The sequence below is a fragment of the Microtus oregoni genome, unplaced genomic scaffold, assembly GCF_018167655.1.
Source record: "Microtus oregoni isolate MIOR12 unplaced genomic scaffold, Mior012 000025F_ref0000491, whole genome shotgun sequence".
NCBI classification, from domain to species: domain Eukaryota; kingdom Metazoa; phylum Chordata; class Mammalia; order Rodentia; family Cricetidae; genus Microtus; species Microtus oregoni.
In genome coordinates this window covers 36,247,759-36,270,737 of record NW_024543084.1, presented here as the reverse complement: position 1 = coordinate 36,270,737, position 22,979 = coordinate 36,247,759, and the positions used below count along the sequence as shown (strand labels likewise).

At 40.2% G+C, this 22,979-nt stretch overlaps 1 protein-coding gene across 1 annotated transcript in view; it reads left to right on the top strand.

Annotated features, from left to right (window-relative positions):
• Positions 1-21,922, top strand: part of LOC121462569 (serine/threonine-protein kinase Nek1-like) — a 65,340-nt gene extending 43,418 nt beyond the window's left edge. Inside the window, exons 9-13 of the mRNA XM_041674205.1 lie at positions 342-481; positions 15,174-15,382; positions 16,014-16,144; positions 16,711-16,843; positions 20,725-21,922. Of these exons, the coding sequence (XP_041530139.1) occupies positions 342-481; positions 15,174-15,382; positions 16,014-16,144; positions 16,711-16,843; positions 20,725-20,738 (627 nt within the window). The 3' untranslated portion in view covers positions 20,739-21,922. The remainder of the gene's footprint in view (positions 1-341; positions 482-15,173; positions 15,383-16,013; positions 16,145-16,710; positions 16,844-20,724) is intronic.
• The last annotated feature ends 1,057 nt before the right edge of the window (positions 21,923-22,979 follow it).

Genomic DNA, 22,979 nt, shown 5'->3' with positions numbered 1-22,979 from the left:
TGAATTTTTAATCTAAAATTTTTTGACAATTTCTTATGAATTTGCATCATTGCCATCCCTCCATCCCTCTCCAGCTCCTTCTGTGTACTCCCACATCCTCCCAAACTCATGATCTCTTTATTATTATTATTGGCACACACAGATACATATGTGTATTTGAGTTCATTTAGTATTATTTATATGAGCCATATTTTAAGAAAATTAGTTTCTAACCTCAGGCAAGTCACCTTTGAATCCTTTAAATCTAAATACATAATTTAAATATTGTATTATCTCTGATTTTTGTCCTTCTGCTTTTAATTCTCTTCCTCCTAATAAGCAATCTGTCACCCTCTTTGTAGATGCTGAGGACATGCTCACTCCCAGATCTTTCCAAGCTGTTCAGAACCCTGATGGACGTTCCCACTGTAGGAGATGTTCATCAGGACAGTCTGGAGATAGAGGAGCTTGAAGATGAGCTCAGTAAAGATTCTGAAGACACGTGAGTACAAAGCCATTAACAAATGAGATTGCCGCTGTGATGTCTGAGCCTTTGAAGAGTCCAGAGAGCATGGCCTACAGCTGGCTTCTCATCACCCTTCAAGTTCTTACAACTTGGTCAAATACAGTCGGCCTCTTGATTCTGGATATCTGCTTCTAAATGATTACTACCTCATCTGATGCATATGAAACATTTATATTTGTGTTCACTGTCTTTTTTCCCCATTGACGCCCATCTAGTACACTGATGCGACTAGAGTAAGAGATTACTAAGTAGTGATTAAATTAATTTTCACAGAGTAATGTCTACAGTCTCCATTATACTAGGAATGAAGTGGGACGTTGGGAAGTATTAAATGCTCCACATTTTCTCAGGAAAATGCCTGAAAGTTTCATATCTGCCTTGGACATGTTTCATTTTAGGCTGTGTCAGTGGTAAGGTAGAGTAGTTATTTTATTTGTATGATATATGTGGGAGTGGGGGCAGGGTAACCATGAGAGAGAGAGTGTATGTTGTGTGTAACTTCATTGTTTTCACAAAATTCCTATCTTGTGATTCATGTGAATTATAGAACTCAGGAAGGAAGTGTAACGATATTTCTGAAAGTTAAGGGAAATGTTGGCCAAGCCTCTGGTAAAAATCATTCTTGACCTCTTCAGTTTTAGCCTTCCAAGCACGTCAGGCAAGTATCACTAACGTGGGGGAGCTAAAAGCTAAGTATCCTGTCATGAAGTGCTAGGAAAAGTGTCGTGTAGGGTCTAGTGCTGGGGATGCAGGGCTGTAGCTCTGGGGTAGAGGAGCTTAGCTCGGGCGAGGCCCAGTTTGAGGCAGGATCGCTGCACCTGGCATTGGTACTTTGCAAGTTCCTAACAAGCTGTCCGTTCTCATCAGTCCTCATAGAGACCTGTGAATGGTTGGGAGGGACCCTTTCGTCATGCTTCAGTGTGTTCACTGGTGGACACAATGTTTAGCACCTGGGTGGGTGCAAATTGCTAGGTAATGGATTTTGTGGAGGGTTTTTCCCAAATAGAACTAAAATGAACAGTTTTTAACTGAGCCAGCTGTAAACGAATTCTTCCTAAAGTACTATTCCAGATTTACTAGTTGTTTGTCATTGAAAACTGATTTTGGTTCATGTATTTATCAAGATTTTATAATGGGAAAGCAAACTAAAAACTAAATTTGGGACCAGATTTCAGATTATCTGACACAGGTTTTTGAATGCTGATTTCATAAAATATGAAATCTTCTCAGGTTTTCCTTAGGGTGGCAGTCAGGCCAATCTCACTCACTGACTCCAACATGCCTTGGCCAGTATTTACTCATGCTCACAGGTGGGGTTGCTAGTCAATAGTCAGGTCCACAAAGTCCAATGGCTAGTCAGTGTTGTACTAAGTACCAAATAAAGGTACTTCTGTGAAAATGATTGTTTTCTCTTTCCAGTAATGTAAAATGTCTTCAGGTCCTTACCTAGTGTTTGTATTGGGAGTTGAGTGTAAACTTTTGGGGAGGTCATCATGAGCATCCCTAACTTAGGTTGCATTTCTAGTAGATGAGACCGGTGTTTAGGATCCCTCAGCAGACGCCTTCACACATCCAGACTCTGACAGAACTCTGTCCTCAGAGAGCAGACTTGAGTATGCTTCTGAGTTACTGTACAAGAGCTCAAGGTTTGTCTGCTGCGCATTGCTGAGGCTTTGAGCCATGGCATACTTTGATTTACACTTTTCATGTCTCTACCATGAGCTTCATTTGGATAAAATTTAAAAATTGGTTGAAACTGCTTAGTAAACTAATGTGCTATATAAATATAAGGTCTTACTATATGAATTAATTTTTTTTCTACATTTTAAATCTCATAAAGATAGGAATTTTATGCTTTGAAGACAAAATTCTCCTGTTAGGATTATGGTAGTTGATTTATTCTTGGGAAAATCTACTTACATGTTTAGAAATGTTTTCAAGAATGTGCACAGAAGTTTCTGTTGGCTATTATATTCACTTTATACAGACACTATACAAGACCTTGACTCTTATTGCTACAAGTGCAAATGCCTTCACCGTGCCCTCCCTTCCTCTTCATCCATAATGTGGGCAAATCCTCCACCAACGTATCCTATAGGGATGCTCTTTCTAGCTTCCATTGCTTCGCAGGAAATCCTTTAAAACCATTCCCTAAGTCTTTCTAGCAGACATTTGCAGTTTCCGGCTTCTGTCCTTCCTTTACAGCATCGGTGCATGTTATGCACCAGCGGTAGTCAACACGACATTCTGTCTGCAGGCTGCAGCAGATGCTGATCTGTGACCAGATACCAGGTAGCTGTATATGGTCTTTTTTTTTTTATTTATTATTATTTATTTTTTTATTTTATTTTTTTATTGAGAAAAGGAAAAAAAAGTTTCCCCCTCCTCCCAGCCTCCCATTTCCCTACCTCTCCTCCCACCTTTCTCCTCCTCCCCCCACTCTCTCCTCCTCCCTCTCCAGTCCAAAGAGCAGTCAGTGTTCCCTGCCCTGTGGAAAGTCCAAGGTCCTCCCCCCTCCGTCCATGCCTAGGAAGGTGAACATCCAAACTGGTTAGGCTCCCAAAAAGCCAGAACATGAAGTAGGATCAAAACCCCGTGCCATTGTTCTTGGCTTCTCATCAGCCCTCATTGTTCGCCATGTTCAGAGAGTCCGGTTTTATCCCATGCTTTTTCAGTCATAGTCCAGCTGGCTGTATGTGGTCTTGATCAAGGTTCTGAAGCAATGGGGTGGCATTTGGAAGTAAAAATACAAAACTTCCACTTGCTCCCTCCTACACACTGAACCCAGTCCAGCCAACCTGAACCAAGATAAGAGAGCACCAAGAGGGAACCGAGAACTACACAGCTCAGCGCCATGCGGGTGTGCCAGAACTCACTCCAAGAGATTAATTAGTTCTGTTGGCAGGTTGATTAAGAAAAGCTGCTAGCTGCTTGCTTTTGCTTTTTTTTTTTCCTAGTGGGCAATTGTCTTTAGTTTTAATTGCTGTAATAAAATACCTAACAAAAGCAACTTAAGGGCAAAAGGGTTTGTTTGGCTCATAGTTCCAGAGGTGAAGATACTGTCCATAAGGGCAGAAAGGCATGACGGGAGCTTGCAGTCAGCCCAATCACAGTGCATTAGCAGTCTGGAACCACAGAACAGTAAGTAGAGGCAGGCTATACATCCTGAAATACCACTCCCAGTGACATGCGCCCTCCAGAAAGGTTCCAACTCCAAATGTTCTAGACATAACCTTTCCGAACAGTACCACCAGCTGGGGACCAAGTACTCAAACACTCGAGCCTAAGAGGGACATTGCACGTTCAAACAATAACAAGCCGTCAATCTGGAGACACATAATCTATCAGAGAACTAAGAATACGTCACAGCTGAATACTCAGCATAGAAAGGATGTCTGTATCACTTCTTCCAAGACTGAGGAAACATCCAGAAAGGGGGTGAAAAGGATGCAGGACCTGGAGTAAGGACTGGAGTGCTGTAGAATACTGTCTTCCTGGCATGACATGACCGTTGCACTCTAAACCCTTAGCAGTTGTGATAGCCTGCACAAGACAGCCTATCAGTGTTCCTTGAGGAGCTGGGAGGGGCCCATGAACCCCTACTCTCCTTGAGGCTCTATCGGCAGATAATGACTGCTGGGGAAAGACATTTTCTTCAGCTCTGTAGCCACTGATGAGTTACCTGTAAATAACTCTTTACACATGCTCCTGTAAACAACCTATTTAAACTCATATGGGGCACACACACATGCACACACACTCAAGTAGAAGCATAGTAAGGAAAAGGATCAACAGCAGTGGAGGAGACACAAGAAAGGATAATGGGGAATGACTATGATCAAAACGCACACATGTAAGAAAAGATCTATAATTGATATATGCTAATAAAACATCAAAAATATCACCTCACTGTATACATAACAAATATACTCAGGTTGGTAGGTTTATTGTCCATCACTAACAGACATGTAATTCCAACCCTTCCTCTCCCAGCTTCTGGAGAAAATATTAGAGCCATTCCATAAGCAAGATGGCTGTCACCAAGCCTTTCTAGAACTTTCTATTTTATTTATAGACTGAGCATGGCTCTGTCACATGCTCTGCAGCATCACCAAACAGGATGGGAGTTAATTTGCTCTCCCACAACTATGGGACCAACACTGCCTCTGCGTTTATGCGCACGTAGATTTTAATTACCAGCATCTTCCCCAATCACTTTTCTCACAATTAAACACCTACATGAGGTCGTGTTCTTTCCTTTTCTTCTGCTGAAATGTAGTGGTAGCTTATTTGTCAGAAGATACAGCCCCTCCGGCTACTGTTTGTGCCAGGAGGGATGGTTAGTGTTGCCCGCCTCCCCCGGGTCTAGAATCACCTGGAGACATTACCAGAAGGCTTTTCTAGATTCAGCGATGCCGAAAGTACTAGACAAAATATGGTGGTTTGAATGAGAACAGCCCCCACAGACCCCATCTTAATGCTCCAAGCCCAGTTGATAGAACTGTTTGGGAAGAATTAGGACACAGGGCCTGGTCAGAAGAGGTATGTCAGTGGGGCCTGGAGGTTTCAAGACCCTATGCCCTTACCGCTACACTCACTCTCTGCCCCCTGGTGTTCATAACATGTACGCTCTCAGCTCCTGCCATGGCTGCCTACTGGCTTCATGGCTCCTACCAGGATGGTCATGGACTCACCCTCTGAAACTGTAAAGTCAATACACTCTTTCTAGCTGCCAGGGGCTAGAAAAGGAGCCAAAAGACCGAAGGAAGAAAAGAGCAAGCTGAACAGCCACATCCGTCCTCTGGGTCCTGACTGTGAGTGCAACGTAAGCCGGGGTCACAGCTTTTGTCTGCCATGCCTCTGCTGCCGTGATAGGCTGTACCCTAAGGTGTGAGCCAAAATGAGCCCTCCCTTTTCACGACGCTTTGTCATTCGGTCACAGCAATGAGACAGGTAACTAATACATAGTGTAGAACTATGTTTTCCCTACAAGAATAGAGGGCCTTTCTAGTTCTCATTGAATCCACTCACAGTTGCGCCTCTATCTGGGGTTCCGTGTTAAGGCCTTTTGGAATCTCAGGTAGCTGCTTAGAAATACAGAATACTATTTTTAGCTATAGTCACCTCATTGTGCTGAAGAACACGGAGATTTATTTCTCCTATTCAACTGTAATTTTGTGTCTGTTAACCAGCCTCTCCATCTCACCACCCACTTGCCTTCCCACACTGTAGCAGTGTCTCCAATAGTTTTCATGGTTTGCAGCCCAATTGTATGCCTAATTTTGTACAACTGGCCCTTGCAGTGAGGTAGTTACGCCTCTCATTTCGAGGCACTCCTTGTTTTAGCAAGTCTTTGTGCTTTCTGGAGCAAAGCACTGCCATCCATAAAATCATGCTTTCTGTTCATGTTTCTCACTCAAAAATTTAATGCTTTTTTTTTTTTTTTTTTTTTTTTTTTTTTGCATCTGAACCACTTAGAAAGCACCGTGGGCATAGTATTGGAGTTTGAGGCACAATAGCAAAAGTAGCATGGATTTGTTTTTCTTCTTCACAGTTTCACAGACAGAAGATTCATTCTGAGCACAGATCTTAGCAACTGCAGTGGAGAGCTTTTTCTTTCTTTTTATTAAGTCAAGAAATTGTACTATTTCATTTCAAGCAAACACTTGAGCTGGGGAAATGGCTCAGAGGGAAACAACTTGTCTAGCATGCCCTAAGTTCAATTATCACTACTGTAAGAAATAATTAAAGGAAGAAGCTCTTCACGGCTTCTCTTTGGCATATTCAAACCTCCCATTCTTGTGCCTTGAAATAATTATAAAAGTAATTATTACTTAAAGAAGTATTTCAATACATTGAAAGATGGTTTGGTAACCAAGACAGTCACAAGTGACTAGTGACAGTAGCATCTATAGCGTGGACATAGTGTGCAGTGACTAATGACATTGCATATATAGGGTGGACACAGTGTGCAGTGACTAGTGACAGTCATATACAGGGTGGACGCAGTGTGCAGTGACTAGTGACAGTCATATACAGGGTGGACACAGTGTGCAGTGACTAATGACAGTGCATATACAGGGTGGATGCAGTGTGCAGTGACTAGTGACAGTCATATACAGGGTGGACGCAGTGTGCAGTGACTAGTGACAGTCATATACAGGGTGGACACAGTGTGCAGTGACTAGAGACAGTCATATACAGGGTGGACGCAGTGTGCAGTGACTAGTGACAGTCATATACAGGGTGGACACAGTGTGCATTGACTAGTGACAGTCATATACAGGGTGGACGCAGTGTGCAGTGACTAGTGACAGTCATATACAGGATGGACGCAGTGTGCAGTGACTAGTGACAGTCATATACAGGGTGGACACAGTGTGCAGTGACTAGTGACAGTCACATACAGGGTGGACGCAGTGTGCAGTGACTAGTGACAGTCATATACAGGGTGGACGCAGTGTGCAGTGACTAGTGACAGTAGCTTATATAGGGTGGACACAGCGCAGAGGCTGAGTCACGCACGGCCCAGGAAGGACAGAGACAGGTATACTAGGTTTGATCATGCTACTCAGAATGATGTGACATTTGAAACTTAGGAATTATTTACTTTGGGAATTTTCTTTTTAATATTTTTCAGGCCTTGGCTGACCATAAATAAGTAAAATAAGAGACTGTGGACTAAAGAATAAAATTCCATATAATTATGCATTAGTGAAATTCAAATGATAATTAGTGACATATTTTCATATTTTTCAAATCGTATCTTCTTTGAAAAAAAATTTGTTATATTTTATTTAGAGTTACAGGGGTCAGATACATCAGAGTTCCTGTGGAGGTCAGGAGGCCAGAGGACAATTTCCAAGACTTGGATTTCTTCTTTCACGATGTGGCTATCTAGGGATAGAACTCAGGTCATCAGGTTTGGAGGCAAGTGCCCGTACACACTGAGCCAACTCAGCAGTTCTAAGAGATGTGCATTCTCTTACTCTTACAATCTGTATTCTCCACGGTGGTTTTACAAATAATATATTATGAAGCAGTAAGGAGAAAAAGGAAATTAATGGAAAGGAGAAAGAAGGCACGAGATTGCTGAGAGAATTGAGGAAAATCAAAGTCAGGACTGAGGCTGGAGGATGGCTCAGCTGTAAAGAGTGCTTGCTGCTTTTGCATAGGATCCAAGTTCAGTTTTCAGCACCCATGTCAGGCAGTTGAAACCACATGAAGCTCCAATTTCAAGGGATTCCTCTTCTGGTCTTTGCAGGCACCTGCACACACACACGCACGCACACACACACACACACACACACACACACACACACTAAAATAAATCAAAAGCAATGGAACAAGTTTTAAAAGGGGAAAATACAATTCTGTGTACCCAAAGCACTCGTTTTTATTTTGTTTTGTTTTAGTTTTATTTTTGTTTTTGTTTTTCAAGACGGTTTTGCTGTAGCTTTGGAGCCTGTCCTGGAACTAGCCTTATAGTCCAGGCTGGCCTCAAACTCACAGAAACCAAAGTACTCTTGAGAAAAAGAATAGTGCTGGCGATATGGTAATATATGACTTCAAATAATACTACAAAGTTATCCTGACACATACAACATGTTATTAGCACAGAAGAAAATAAAACAGAATATCTAGAGGTAAGCCTATGTAGCTGTGTGATTCTCGACAAAGGTTTCAAAACTATACATCGGGGAAACAGCTTTTTCATGCTGGGTAAGCTGGCTATCCACGGGTGCAATTCTTTTTATTTTATTTTATTTATTTATTTATTTATGGTTTTTTTGAGACAGGGTTTGTCTGTGGTTTTGGAGCCTGTCCTGGAACCAGCTCTTGTAGACCAGGCTGGCCTCGAACTCACAGAGATCTGCCTGCCTTTGTCTTTGCCTCCCGAGTGCTGGGATTAAAGGCATGTACCACCAAAGCCCAATGAATTCTAACTCATTTTTTACTTTCAGGTATCATTTCTCAAATGTTATCTTCACAAGCCTTGAGCACAGTAATTTCCATCCAAAGTTACCTTTTTATTTATTTTATAATTCATAGAATTCATCTTATTTTTGTTTATCTTCCGCTAGAATATTATCTCCTTCAGGCTAAGAACCTTACTTACAAATTTTACACACACCAACACACACACATACACACATTAGTTATAGCCCATGCCTTAGAATATAATGAATGATAGATAAATATTTGGTAACTAAATGGATGAATAGCAGACATATGACCCTCCCTGCCATAGCAGACTGAAACTATGCGTCAAGATAAATAATCCCTCCCTTTAAAAAATGTACATATGAGCCAATGAAATGATTCAATGAGTATATGTAATTACCTCCAAGCCAGACAACCCAAGGACCCACATGGTTAAAAAAATAAAAAAAACCAACAACTCCTGCAAGTTATCCTGTTACTTCCAGTAGTGCACCATGGCACACAAATGTGTACCTACCCACATACAAACATATAATTAAAAAAATTAAATATATACATACATGAACATAATTAAAATAGTGATGAGTGAGACTGCTGGTTCATATTCTAGCTAAAGTCTTTCAGTTGTTTAAGTGCCTTACTTAGTTTCTCATATGTAAAGTAGGGGTAATAATGGTTTGTTGCCCATAGAATACTAAAAGAGTGAGACCAAGTAAGTGAAGCACTTATGTTCTGCTTGTTTTTCTAGCTGTGTACTCAGTAAGTGTTAGATGCCGTCACCAAGGACGATGAGAATTACAGGAACTCTTAGCAGTTGCAGGAGTTTCTAAGACAGTGATTGTGCACTGTAAGCTTTGTTTATTTCATTGACCTCAAAGTACATTCCTATAGATAATAATATACATTTTTTTTAAATCTCTGAGGAAGGCATTTGGCATTTCTACTGTAATGAGGGGTAAGCAGGTTGTATTTAACATGATTAAACATTACACAGGATGTACAGTCAAAATTACCTGGTACCCTGTTAATATGTACACTTTTTATGTTTTCATGTATCAGTAAAATCAATTTAAGAAAATAAAACTAGTTAACAAATAAACTGAAAAAAAGAAACTGAAGTACATTCTTGATTTTGCTTCATCTTTCAATATCAAGTACATATCAAAAAGTTAGTTCCTAAAAGGCATTGTGTATACTAGAAATATTCACATCAGGAATTTATTCACCTATGATAGTTACTAAATGCAAGATCTATTAGCACAAAAAGATTTGTCTTTAGTTTATGCTAATATTCCTTTGTGGCCTGCCTTGCTTTGTGCACAGCGTGAGAAACTCTCGAGAAAACTTTATGTATTCGTCTTAAGAATGTCACTGCAAATGTTGTTTGGCACATCTGTGTCTTTCATGGTCCTAAACTGGGTTAAGTGAATCATTAGCATCAATTCAGTCGATGCTTATCAAGTGGTAGTGTATGCTAGGTGCTCTGTTTATAGTAATGATACGATGTTTGTAAACTGAGTTAAGTAAATCATTAGCATCCATTCAGTAGATGCACATCAAGCTGTACTGTACGCTAGGTGCAATGTTTATAATAATGATGTGATGTTTGTAACCAAGAGAGGGAGTGAACTGGAAAACAGTTGTGACAGTTCCTATAGTGGAGAAATGAAAATGGATAGTGTGCCAGCAAAGAAGAAATGCTTACGTCTGCATTAGGGTTAAGAAAGGAAGGTTTGGTGCAGAAATTTGAAAGGTCAGGACCTTCAAGAGCATTTAAAGCAAACCGAGTTGGCATGGAGCAGCACAGTGTGCTTGAGGTACTGGGGCCTGTGAAGGAGCTGAGGCTGGAGCAGAGACTCGCCAGTTAATAAGAACTCTAGCTGCTCTTCTCAGCTTGATTTCCAGAACCCACATACATGGTGGCTCACTCTGTATAACCACAGTCCCAGGGAATCGAGGGGTCTCCACATACATAGTGGCTCACTCTGTGTAACCGCAGTCCCAGGGAATCGAGGGGTCTCCTCTGGCCTTGCAGTTCCTGTACACATGTGACACACAGACTGACATGCAGGCAAGCACTCACACACATTTAAAAAAGCAAAAACCAAAACTTTGTTAAAATCTCAAAGTGTGAATAAAGTAGTTTACCAGTCATTTTGTTCCTAATCAATAGTGTTCAAATGTGTGGCTTAGTCAGAGCTTTGTGGGGGGGACGGGTGGGGGGAGATTGTATATGTATTTTTTCCAATAAGAAACACACTTTCTGAAGAGATCAAAGTGTTTTTCTGCTCAGATTATTCCTGTCTCCTTGCTCGTCTCCTATCCTCTGCCGCACAGTTTAATAGACGTATCTTCAGAAGCCTAAGAGTCAGGAAATACTAAGGCATACATCGAATGTACTTTAAATAGGTTGTTTTGCAAAGCCCAAATGTAGTATTAGTTAACTGAATTGTACAGTTATGCACACACACGGATAGTAATTAGTGTTTTAGTTGATCACTGTAAGACAGGTCAGGTAAGGAGAGTAATACTTTGATGGCCGTTGTCCATCAGTGGGGATGTAAGTGATGGCTGAAGCAAGCACAAGTCTATTCTGCCTTTCACACTATTTCCTTATACAGTGGTCCAAACAAGTTGAAGACTATACCCAAGTACATAAATTGTAGTTAAGACTGTGTATTATCCATCAGCGAGCCATTAGCAACTGGGTGAGATGCAGCCAGCCTCAGCACTGGGAGAGGTGCCTCAGCAGCACCGCTGATGTCACTCAGTGCTCTAGCAAGTGGGATTTGTTTTGTTGTTTTTGTTGTTGTTATTAACCATTTTTGCCAGTTTTACCGGTTTGTAACTGATAACCATTTTCCTTAATTGCTGTAATATATGAACTATGTCCAAATAATAGGAACATATCCTTTGTTATTCTGAAAAGGTTGCACTAATAAGATTGACCAGATATGCAAATTTCCATTAATATGTTAAGCACTGCGTTTTCTTCAAAGCCTTCCCTCTAACACCTCGTTATTTTCAGGGCCTGGTACTCAGATTCCACTGTCAGATTCCTCTAGGAACTTGTGTTTACAGTTACTTGTCTCGTGTCCTGACTGTCACATTCTCATTGTTGAAAGGCTGGCTAGTAGAGACTCTTCCTGGTATTCCTGCTCTTGCCCAACACTGATCGAAATGTCAACACCTACACTGTATGTGATTTTTCTTAGCACAGTTGGCTGAGTTCCTTCTCAGTGTTGTTATAAATGACTCAGAGCTTGTCCTTACAGCCGTCTCTTTGACCCCAATCAGCCCTGTTCTGGGGGATGCAGCCAGGGTTGTCTTTACACTGATGGAAGGTCCCTGGTTTAACAAACCACATAGCTAGCAGCAGCTCCTAAGAGCAAGTGGTGCGCAGGTTTCCGATTGTACATGATAGTGGCTCAGCACAGTCCAGACAATTCTCTTCTGCTTTCAGCAAGTCTGCACAGGGAGAGTTGACCCGGTAAGGTGGGCGAACTACAGGATGGGTGAGAGAGAACAAGTGGGCACGTCTCACACCGCCTGATTCCCAGCAGACTTACTTTTCCAGGCCATGTGTGTCCCACAGAAAACACTCCCACTCTAAAAGGTGACCGGCACGATTTCTGTGCTAAAGCCCAGTCATTACTTACAAGTTTAGTTTTCTTTGTAAAAATAATCTAAAGCTGAATTTTTAATCTAAAATTTTTTGACAATTTCTTATGAATTTGCATCATTGCCATCCCTCCATCCCTCTCCAGCTCCTCCCGTGTACTCCCACATCCTCCCAAACTCATGATCTCTTTATTATTATTATTGGCACACACAGATACATATGTGTATTTGAGTTCATTTAGTGTTATTTATATGAGCCATATTTTAAGAAAATTAGTTTCTAACCTCAGGCGAGTCACCTTTGAATCCTTTAAATCTAAATACATAATTTAAATATTGTATTATCTCTGGTTTTTTTCCTTCTGCTTTTAATTCTCTTCCTCCTAATAAGCAATCTGTCACCCTCTTTGTAGATGCTGAGGACGTGCTCACTCCCAGATCTTTCCAAGCTGTTCAGAACCCTGATGGACGTTCCCACTGTAGGAGATGTTCATCAGGACAGTCTGGAGATAGAGGAGCTTGAAGATGAGCTCAGTAAAGATTCCGAAGACACGTGAGTACAAAGCCATTAACAAATGAGATTGCCGCTGTGATGTCTGAGCCTTTGAAGAGTCCAGAGAGCATGGCCTACAGCTGGCTTCTCATCACCCTTCAAGTTCTTACAAGTTGGTCAAACACAGTCGGCCTCTTGATTCTGGATATCTGCTTCTAAATGATTACTACCTCATCTGATGCATATGAAACATTTATATTTGTGTTCACTGTCTTTTTTCCCCATTGATGTCCATCTAGTACACTGATGCGACTAGAGTAAGAGATTACTAAGTAGTGATTAAATTAATTTTCACAGGGTAATGACTACAGTCTCCATTATACTAGGAATGAAGTGGGACGTTGGGAAGTATTAAATGCTCCACATTTTCTCAGGAAAATGCCTGAAAGTTTCATATCTGCCTTGGACATGTTTCATTTTAGGCTGTGTCAGTGGTAAGGTAGAGTAGTTATTTTATTTGTATGATATATGTGGGAGTGGGGGCAGGGTAACCATGAGAGAGAGAGTGTATGTTGTGTGTAACTTCATTGTTTTCACAAAATTCCTATCTTGTGATTCATGTGAATTATAGAACTCAGGAAGGAAGTGTAACAATATTTCTGAAAGTTAAGGGAAATGTTGGCCAAGCCTCTGATAAAAATCATTCTTGACCTCTTCAGTTTTAGCCTTCCAAGCACGTCAGGCAAGTATCACTAACGTGGGGGAGCTAAAAGCTAAGTATCCTGTCATGAAGTGCTAGGAAAAGTGTCGTGTAGGGTCTAGTGCTGGGGATGCAGGGCTGTAGCTCTGGGGTAGAGGAGCTTAGCTCGGGCGAGGCCCAGTTTGAGGCAGGATCTCTGCACCTGGCATTGGTACTTTGCAAGTTCCTAACAAGCTGTCCGTTCTCATCAGTCCTCATAGAGACCTGTGAGTGGTTGGGAGGGACCCTTTCGTCATGCTTCATTGTGCTCACTGGTGGACACAATGTTTAGCACCTGGGTGGTTGCAAATTGCTAGGTAATGGATTTTGTGGAGGGTTTTTCCCAAATAGAACTAAAATGAACAGTTTTTAACTGAGCCAGCTGTAAACGAATTCTTCCTAAAGTACTATTCCAGATTTACTAGTTGTTTGTCATTGAAAACTGATTTTGGTTCATGTATTTATCAAGATTTTATAATGGGAAAGCAAACTAAAAACTAAATTTGGGACCAGATTTCAGATTATCTGACACAGGTTTTTGAATGCTGATTTCATAAAATATGAAATCTTCTCAGGTTTTCCTTAGGGTGGCAGTCAGGCCAATCTCACTCACTGACTCCAACATGCCTTGGCCAGTATTTACTCATGCTCACAGGTGGGGTTGCTAGTCAATAGTCAGGTCCACAAAGTCCAATGGCTAGTCAGTGTACTAAGTACCAAATAAAGGTACTTCTGTGAAAATGATTGTTTTCTCTTTCCAGTAATGTAAAATGTCTTCAGGTCCTTACCTAGTGTTTGTATTGGGAGTTGAGTGTAAACTTTTGGGGAGGTCATCATGAGCATCCCTAACTTAAATTGCATTTCTAGTAGATGAGACCTGTGTTTAGGATCCCTCAGCAGACGCCTTCACACATCCAGACTCTGACAGAACTCTGTCCTCAGAGAGCAGCCTTGAGTATGCTTCTGAGTTACTGTACAAGAGCTCAAGGTTTGTCTGCTGCGCATTGCTGAGGCTTTGAGCCATGGCATACTTTGATTTACACTTTTCATGTCTCTACCATGAGCTTCATTTGGATAAAATTTAAAAATTGGTTGAAACTGCTTAGTAAACTAATGTGCTATATAAACATAAGGTCTTACTATATGAATTAATTTTTTTCTACATTTTAAATCTCATAAAGATAGGAATTTTATGCTTTGAAGAGAAAATCCTCCTGTTAGGATCATGGTAGTTGATTTATTCTTGGGAAAATCTACTTACATGTTTAGAAATGTTTCCAAGAATATGCACAGAAGTTTCTGTTGGCTATTATATTCACTTTATATAGACACTATACAAGACCTTGACTCTTATTGCTACAAGTGCAAATGCATTCACATGGAAATCTTTGCATATAGTAAGTGCACAGCTAGTAGCCATATGAAGATTGCGATGAACTTTCAAAATTATCTGTTTTTTCAAAATTTCTTTTAAATATTTGAGTATTCACTTTGAGAAAACAAATGATAAACATCTTTGATTTCTTAAATTGTCCAATTATAGCTGGGACACAGAGACACGGAACATCATTTCAAAGTTTAGGCAGTGATTAATGCTAATAGGTACATGATTCTCTTTGGCAAATCAGGACCAATTTTAGCAAATCGTCTTCTAGTTTATGAATTGTAGAAAACCCCTCATGTTCTCTATTTCTCAGTTGTATTCATCCTTATTTCCTTAGTTAACACCGTATAGGCTTATTCAGACTTCTTTTTATCTATGGTTACTACCTTTAAGCGGGAGAGAAGGCACATGCATGTGTTGAATTGAAGTACCATTCCAAAATACGTTCAAGTTTAGGCAGCATTCTCTTTAATCCTTTACGCTCCAGTGTGTTTGAAGAAACTGACACAGATTTACAAGAGCTTCAGGCCTCAATGGAGCAGCTGCTCAGGGAGCAGCCCGGTGATGAGTACAGCGAGGAGGACGAGTTGGCCTTAAAGAGCAGCGAAGTGGAGCGGACAGCAAGAGGGACAGACGCCGCCGACGAGGACGACAACCCCAGCAGCGACAGTGCCCTGAATGAGGAGTGGCACTCAGGTGCATGGTCTTGGCTGTGGGCCTGCTTCTTTCTCTGTGCTCAGACATCTTAAGTAAGAGGTCTTTTTCTGACGTGCAGTGTGGCCATCACCAGCTTAAGCTGGCGTGTGCGCCTGTCTTCTGTCGTGTGTTGACTGCCCGTGTTTCACACAGGGCATAGCAGTTCTTCATTTCTTCCTGTTGTTGCACAGCGACTTGTGAAGCATTTTTACTCTGCTTTTTGTTCTCCATTTCTTGACTTGTTTTCTAGTAAGAAAGACAATAACTTAGTATCTCTGTTCTGCCTGTCTCTTCATGTTATAGTCCATGTTTATCCTTTATACATAGGTTTGGTTGTTTCAGTTCAGAACATAGAAATACGCTTTTTCCATTTGTTTCCAAACTAACATTTAAATAGTGGTGTTTGTGGGAATCTTTCTTTGTAATCTGATTTACTATCTATATCTTTAAAAGAAACAATTCTCAAAGTAACATTCTTGGGTAAGACAGCATTATAAGTGTTTTGATGGGCAGATGCCATAGTGAAGACTGCTTGTGTTGAACGTAGAAGAATACAGGAAGCTATAACTCATTTGTCGTTGATGACAGTCTGGTAGTGTAAGAATGACTTTTAATCACAAAGTGTCTTTAGATAACAGTGACGGTGAGACTGCTAGTGAATGTGAATATGACAGCGTCTTCAACCACTTAGAGGAGCTGAGACTTCACCTGGAGCAGGAAATGGGCTTTGACAAGTTATTTGAGGTGTATGAGAAAGTAAAGGTATGTCAATTTGATTACATCATGTCTCCCTCTCTCCCTCCTACTTGTCCTGTATAAGCCCCTCCCAAATGCACGGCCTGTTCTTTAACCATTGCTATTATATATGCGTATACACAGATGTATCGTGTAGAGCTAGGCTGCCCATGATAATTTGTTCACTGCATCTTAACCAGTTTTAACTTTCTGTGATGACCTCATGCTATTGTAAAGATAAACTTCTTTGTTGAAGGGAGAGATCTACACCTAACGTTGGGTATAATGGTATGATGTAGTTAGGAATCACGCTGGTTTAGGAAAGTAGCAGTAGTGGGTTTTCTTCTAAAATCACTGACCTCACCAGCTGCATAGAGTGGCTAGGCTTATAGTACCAGGCATGATCCCCCTTCTGGTGAAGACGCCTTGAGTCTAATTACACGGCTTCTGGTTGCCATCGAGATGTAAGTGCCACTATTGTCCATTAGGGAGAGCTTGCTGTGCTAGGCACCATTATGGTTCACAGGCTATCGTTGATTGCTTCTCTTCTGTAGCAGCTTCCGTATTAACTTACATCTGGTAATTTGGCATAGGCTATTCATGAGGATGAAGATGAAAATATTGAAATTTGTTCAACAATAGTTGAGACTATTTTGGGCAATGAGCATCAGCATCTCTACGCCAAGATTCTGCATTTAGTCATGGCAGATGGAGCCTATCACGAAGGTAAAGTTTTTCTCATGCCTTCATATTTTAAGCAAATGTGAGAAAAAAACAAGATGACAGATGTAAGATAAGGCACTCTCCTCAAATGGGCTTTGAGGCAGTCTGTACTGGACCCTGTCTGATACTGTGAAGTAGCTCTAAAATTTACTCTGCCCTGTCACGAGATTCTATTGCCTTAGAGTCTTTAAGCCACTGTCTTTTAGTTCATAAGTAACATTGGAATGAACTTTTAGTGCTTTATTTACTAATGTGTACATTTTCCTGCGTGTATGTATATGCACCTTTTGTGTACATTGCCCACCAAAGCCAGGTGAGGATATCAGATCCCTAGAACTGGCATTACAGATGGTTGTGAGCCATCATGTTAGTGCTGGAAACTGAACCTGGGCCTCTGCAGTAGCAACCAGTGTTCTTACCCACTGAACCATCTCTCCAACCCTTAAATAAAAAATTTTAAGTTTCCTAATTAAAAATTCAATAGCTGTAGAAATTAAAATAATTCTCATCAATCTATTGAATTTTTGGCAAAGGAAAAAATGTAAAATTCTGAACATGAATTTATTTCTAATATGGTTGTCAAAATTAATATAATTACTTTAAAGATTTAATTCATAGACCAAAATTGAGGATTTTAAATTTTAATTGTTTAATTTTAGCAATATAATTTTTCTTAAAATACATTTATATTGCCTCTTGCTAAAAATAATTAAGATAATTTTTAAAAATACATCCACTTTACAAAATAAAAATAAGTACTAAAAACATTTGAGAAAGCAGCATATTAGATAAACAAGCACAAAACAAGGGATGGGGTAAAAATAGGATAATGTTCAGAAGGTCTTCGTTCTGGAAACTTGGCAGGGAAGCAGGAATCCTGGTTAGTAGAATCAGAGCCCATAGGGCACAACAGAACCCAGGGGTCTGTAGATCTCAGTACAGCTAAGTGTTAACATTAGTTAACTGAGTTAACTTGTTAAGACTTCGGAAATTTCCTTCCGGTGTATTACTATAAAATAGGTATTTTATTTTCTGAAATGATAACAGATGAGTTCATCATTAAGATGAAGGTCTCTACTTTAGCCAGCGTCTGGAATTTACAGATTCTTGATTTCACTGAGCTCGTGCACTTGAGCTATACTTCACTGAAGTGAGGAATAGCTTGTAATTTTGCAACATTTGGATTCCATAGATTATTTTTCATATGTGTAAGCTACCATGACACAAGACTAGAGAATGATTCTATTTTAGTAAATCTGTGGCGAGATCTAGCCAGTTCTATTCTCATTCAGACTGGTCCTTCAGGAAGCCCTCCACAAGTCTTGTTTCAATGGACTCTTCAGTGGATTCGGCAGCAGTATGCTCAGGCTGTAGTGTTCCTTGTCAAGTGTCTGAAGAGCTTTTCTTTTGCTTTGCCCTTTGAGTGGAGAGCTGTAACAATCAGCTGGGCCTCAAGGTAGGATTAGCACAGCTGAGTGGTTGCTAAAGGATGCCTGTCTTATGGGCCTAGTCACCTACAAGGACCAAACACTAGGCTGAGCCGTGTAGCCCTCAAGAAACGTGGTCAGTTTTACTGTAGTGTGCAGTGGGGACGTTCGTGAGACCACGAAGTTCCCTGACCCAGAGCCAGCCTGGAGAGAAAAGGTAAAGCAGTTTCACAGTCAAGCGACTGCCTTTGCAAAGAGCAAAGGACAAGGTAGAATACCCCAGCAACCTTAGCAAACTTCTTATATATCCTATAGCACACTTTAGCTTACTAATGTAGCCACTGAATAAACACATGAAAAATACATTAAGCAAAAGCGAAGATGCTGTGTTAAACATTAGACAATTAAGTGCTAGACGGTGACTGTGTTTAGAATAATGAGAGCAAATGGATCTCAAATCAAGCTGTCCTATATATAAATAGTTGGGTTTTAGATATTATCTAGGAGATAATAGAATCGTGTCATATACATGATGCCTGCACACTTTTATTCTCATTCTAAATGATGAGAAACTAGTAAGGGACATATTAAAAAGAAGAAAGTGAGGTGAAGAGATTGAGGGAAACACGCCACCATCAGCCGGTGGTCTGAGCTTATGTCCACATAGAGCATCTGCACACATGCGTATGCCCACACCACAAGCAAGACTTGAACTTTGTAAAATGATCTTCTAATCTCATTTCTGTTTAATTTCCCTGGAAATTGTCAACTTTCCCCAAACCGATCTCAACCAATAAGGTCTCCTGATATTGTTGCAGTGTAGGTTTTGTGAGCTTTAGTAACTGTCTCCAGTGGTAAAATTAACACTAACTAGTCCATATGAAGCTCTTTCAAAAGTCATAGGTCAAACAGAGGTAGTAATTTTGTAAGTTATTTAGAACTGGTTCTAAGAATTCCTTCACAAGGAGAATTGAATGAATGTAGTGTGGCCAATGGTAGGTTGGCAGAGACTACCACGTCCTCCCATTGATCATCAGCAACTAAGCACGTGATTTCTTTCAATCTACCTTCCCTTCTCATCCATTTTAGATGGAATGTTATGTTGTGTTTATGTAATGAAATTCTATACAGCTGTTCAAATGAATGAACCAAATCTTTAGCTATGAATATGCATATGCCCACAAATCTAAGTTAAATAAGTCACGTGTGATTTATATAACATCTAAAACAAGCTTATATACTTCTGCATATGTTTAATAGCAGTGAAAAAGTATAAGCAACAAGAATATACATTAATTTGGGTGTGCTGAAAAATGTCCCTAGAAAAGAAGGCCACTGAAGTGGGAAAGTATACAGCCTGTAATACACTCTTACTTAAATATCAAAACCAGTAGGACTAAAAGTTAACGTTGTTAATGCTAGGTAGGCATATGTGTGTTCATTGCTTTCCTGACTCTCTGAAGCACTTTATAGCTGTAAAAGCGAATAAGTTATAATAGAGAGTGGTGTGTGACATTGGAAGCAATGAAAATATATTCAAGTTGCATGAAGTACTGGTGGGAGGTAGGCTGGGGGTGGTCCTTAAGGAGACAACATCGAAACTGGATTTTCAGAGATGAATGGCAGTTTATCTTGGATCAGTATGCACATCCTGTATAAAGGGATGCAGAACATTGCAGCAGGGACAGTGAGTGATGGCCAGTAACTAACACGGGGAATCTTTAAAGCATTTCCGCGTTTGCTGATCCTGGAGAGCATTACAGACATCGTCAGAAGCGAGGGCGTGGCAGACAGTGGGGTCCACAGGGTGTAATGTTTGACATGATGCCTTGGATTTACCGGGGTCTAAAGAGGGCTGTTTGGCAGTGTTAGGCAAATCAGTGTGCTTATTAACTCATTCAACAATGTTTTTTTAAGAATAGACATTCTTGTGGTTTTACATAAGAATAGTTTACTTCATTGTTCCGTCCTCATAAGATGGAATAGTGTGCAGACGTTGACTCTGACGTGGATTTTACTGTGAGGTTTTCACCATGAGAAACAGTGAAAGCTTTGTAGTGGTGCCTGGCACCCCCACAGAGACTGCAGCGAGCATTTCCAGTCCTGCTGCTTCTTACCAAGCGCACTTCTCTATCCTCCTGTCTAGTCTGTGTCTTATGTGGGGCGCTCACTTCACAATTCTGCATCTTAGTCTGATTGTCTTAGAGATATTTGTGCTTCAGAAGGCAATCTGAGGATTTATGCTTACTTATTTGTAACACTGGTTGTCTTTGATAATTTTTACTTACCTTTATTCTTTGTAATACTGCCTGGATGTCAGACAGTGAATATGCACTATTATAATAAAATTACATTTAAGACTGCATTAATAATCTTTAGAGAGGAAATGCTTTTTAAAAAGCAAGATACTGCTTGAATTATAATAAAGTGAATTAATTTTTTTCTTTTTTTCTACAGATAATGATGAATAATCCTCAGGACATCCTTTAATATTCAACTATATGAAAACATTTGAACTTGGCTCATAATACAAGCTTCCTGGGCAATAAAGATTATTTATGAGAAATGCCAGATTTAAGATAGGCATGCTTATTGCATGAAAAATTTGAGAAGTGTGTTTTTTCTTACATTTTATCTATTTTATTTTGTTTATTGGATTCTATAGCTGACTCATAGGTTCCTATAGAATGTATATGTCTTTAACTCAGTCCACCAAAGCTTTGACTCAGAACTGGAATTAATAGTGTTAAAATTCACCACAAAAGAAGGAACTAATTTTAGCAACAGTCTTTCTGTGGAAGGAGTTGCCTGTATCATAAGAGGCCTACCACTAGGGTTTCATTTCAGTTTTAGCATCACTTTTTTTCCGTCTAGGATTTTTCATCCTGGCTAGCAGGTTTGCATTAAATAATTCTTGTCAAGGGCTCTATTCAAATCTCTACATTTGGAAGATGAAATTTTAACCTTGAAGTTTGTATTCTCAAGTCATTTTTCAACCAAATACTGAATCTCCTGAGCTAGCCCGGTGGAAACAGACTGTGGAAATAATCCTAAAAATCATTGAAAGATTTCATTATGAAGGAATAGCGAAGCTGTATTTCCTGACACTTAAAAGTTCTTTAATTTCTTCTGTTTCTCTTTAAGGACCAGAAATAGTGTGTCTAAAAATCAGGCTATAAATTTAAACGTGGACCTAGAAAATAGCATAAAATCGTCCTTTTGGTTTTTAACCCCTCTCATATATGTGCCTCAGTGTCACCTGCTAAAAAGGAGGGAGCCTTTGTTTTCAGCACCCTGACAGTTTGGTAACTAGTATGGGGAATGTTTGCCTGTCCTGTTCAGAACGAGGATGGAACCAGGTCATCACAATGATGGTCACATGGTTTCAGTTATGTGAAACTACATATGGGAACAGTTATAGTTTCAGAATATGCCAAGTATACATGGCTTCATTGTCTACAGTCCGAATGTTCCTAATAAGACCAGAAATGTGTGCTTCTTAGGGTACCAGTCAACCTGATGGGCATAATCTGTCATCTGAAATGTGGATTCTTATTACTATTAGTACTGTATTGACTTTATTATGTATATTATTTCTAACATCCAGAACTAAATAGTTGATTTTATATTTTATTTTGTACTATTAAATTTGTATTATGTACCTGAAGCGTACAATCAGTTGTCTTTATTAGCACTGTTCTCAGTATCTGCACCGTCTTCAGGTAGACAGACAATGACAGGAGCACGTGCAGAGGAAGACGTTGCGTCTGGAGACTGATGCCAGGCAGTCGGTGAGGCTGATCTCAGACTTTCAAGCAACCCTCGTTTGAAAGTTACCGTAATCTGTAAGAGCCCTTGGCAACCTAAGGACCTCCTAAGGCCACAGTTTCTCCTCACTACCATCCTGGGAACCGAACTTTTATCAAAACATCTTCAACCCAGAGCATATACTTAGAAGACATGTGCCAGAAAGCAATGGTCTGACTCCTGTCTGGGATGAAAGGGCAGGAAGCAGGTCTACCTTTAACAGCACCACCAGGCAAAGTATTGAGCAGATGGTTTTCTAACAGTGAGGAACAGTCAGTGATACTAATGCTCCAGCCGAGATGGGCTGACCACAGTGGGTGTTGTGGCTCCTCAGCCTTACAGGAGCCAGCAGGGTGGGGATGGAAAGGTTGGAGCCAAGCAAAACCAGGGGTTGCCATCATTTGCTAAAATACAATTTACTATATTATAAACAAACAACTCAGTAACTTAAGCTCTGCCTTGATACAGAGGTGAATTCAAACTATCAGAAAGGAAATTATTTTTCTAAATAACAGAAATTACTCTATTGTAAACAAAATTGGAGAATCCAAGGGTTGGTTATTTAATGATATCAGTAGTACTGATTGATAAATCTGTAGCTAGACTAACAGGTACTTAAGACATAATTAGAAATATCTGGATGAGGATGATTCACTGTATCTTGACAGTCACCTAATGGATTATAAGGAAATATGAACAGTTCATGCCAAAATAATTAAAACTGCCTTTTTTTGGAGCAAAACTTATCTGCGCTAGGTTGCCATAACAGACATAAGAGTGACTTCAACTACAGAATCCATTTTCTCAGTGTCATAGGTGCTACAGGTCCAAAGTCATGATTTCTAGTGTGGCTTCTCGTTGGTTGCAGATAGGATTTCCTCATGAGGCGACAGTGGAGGTGAGCT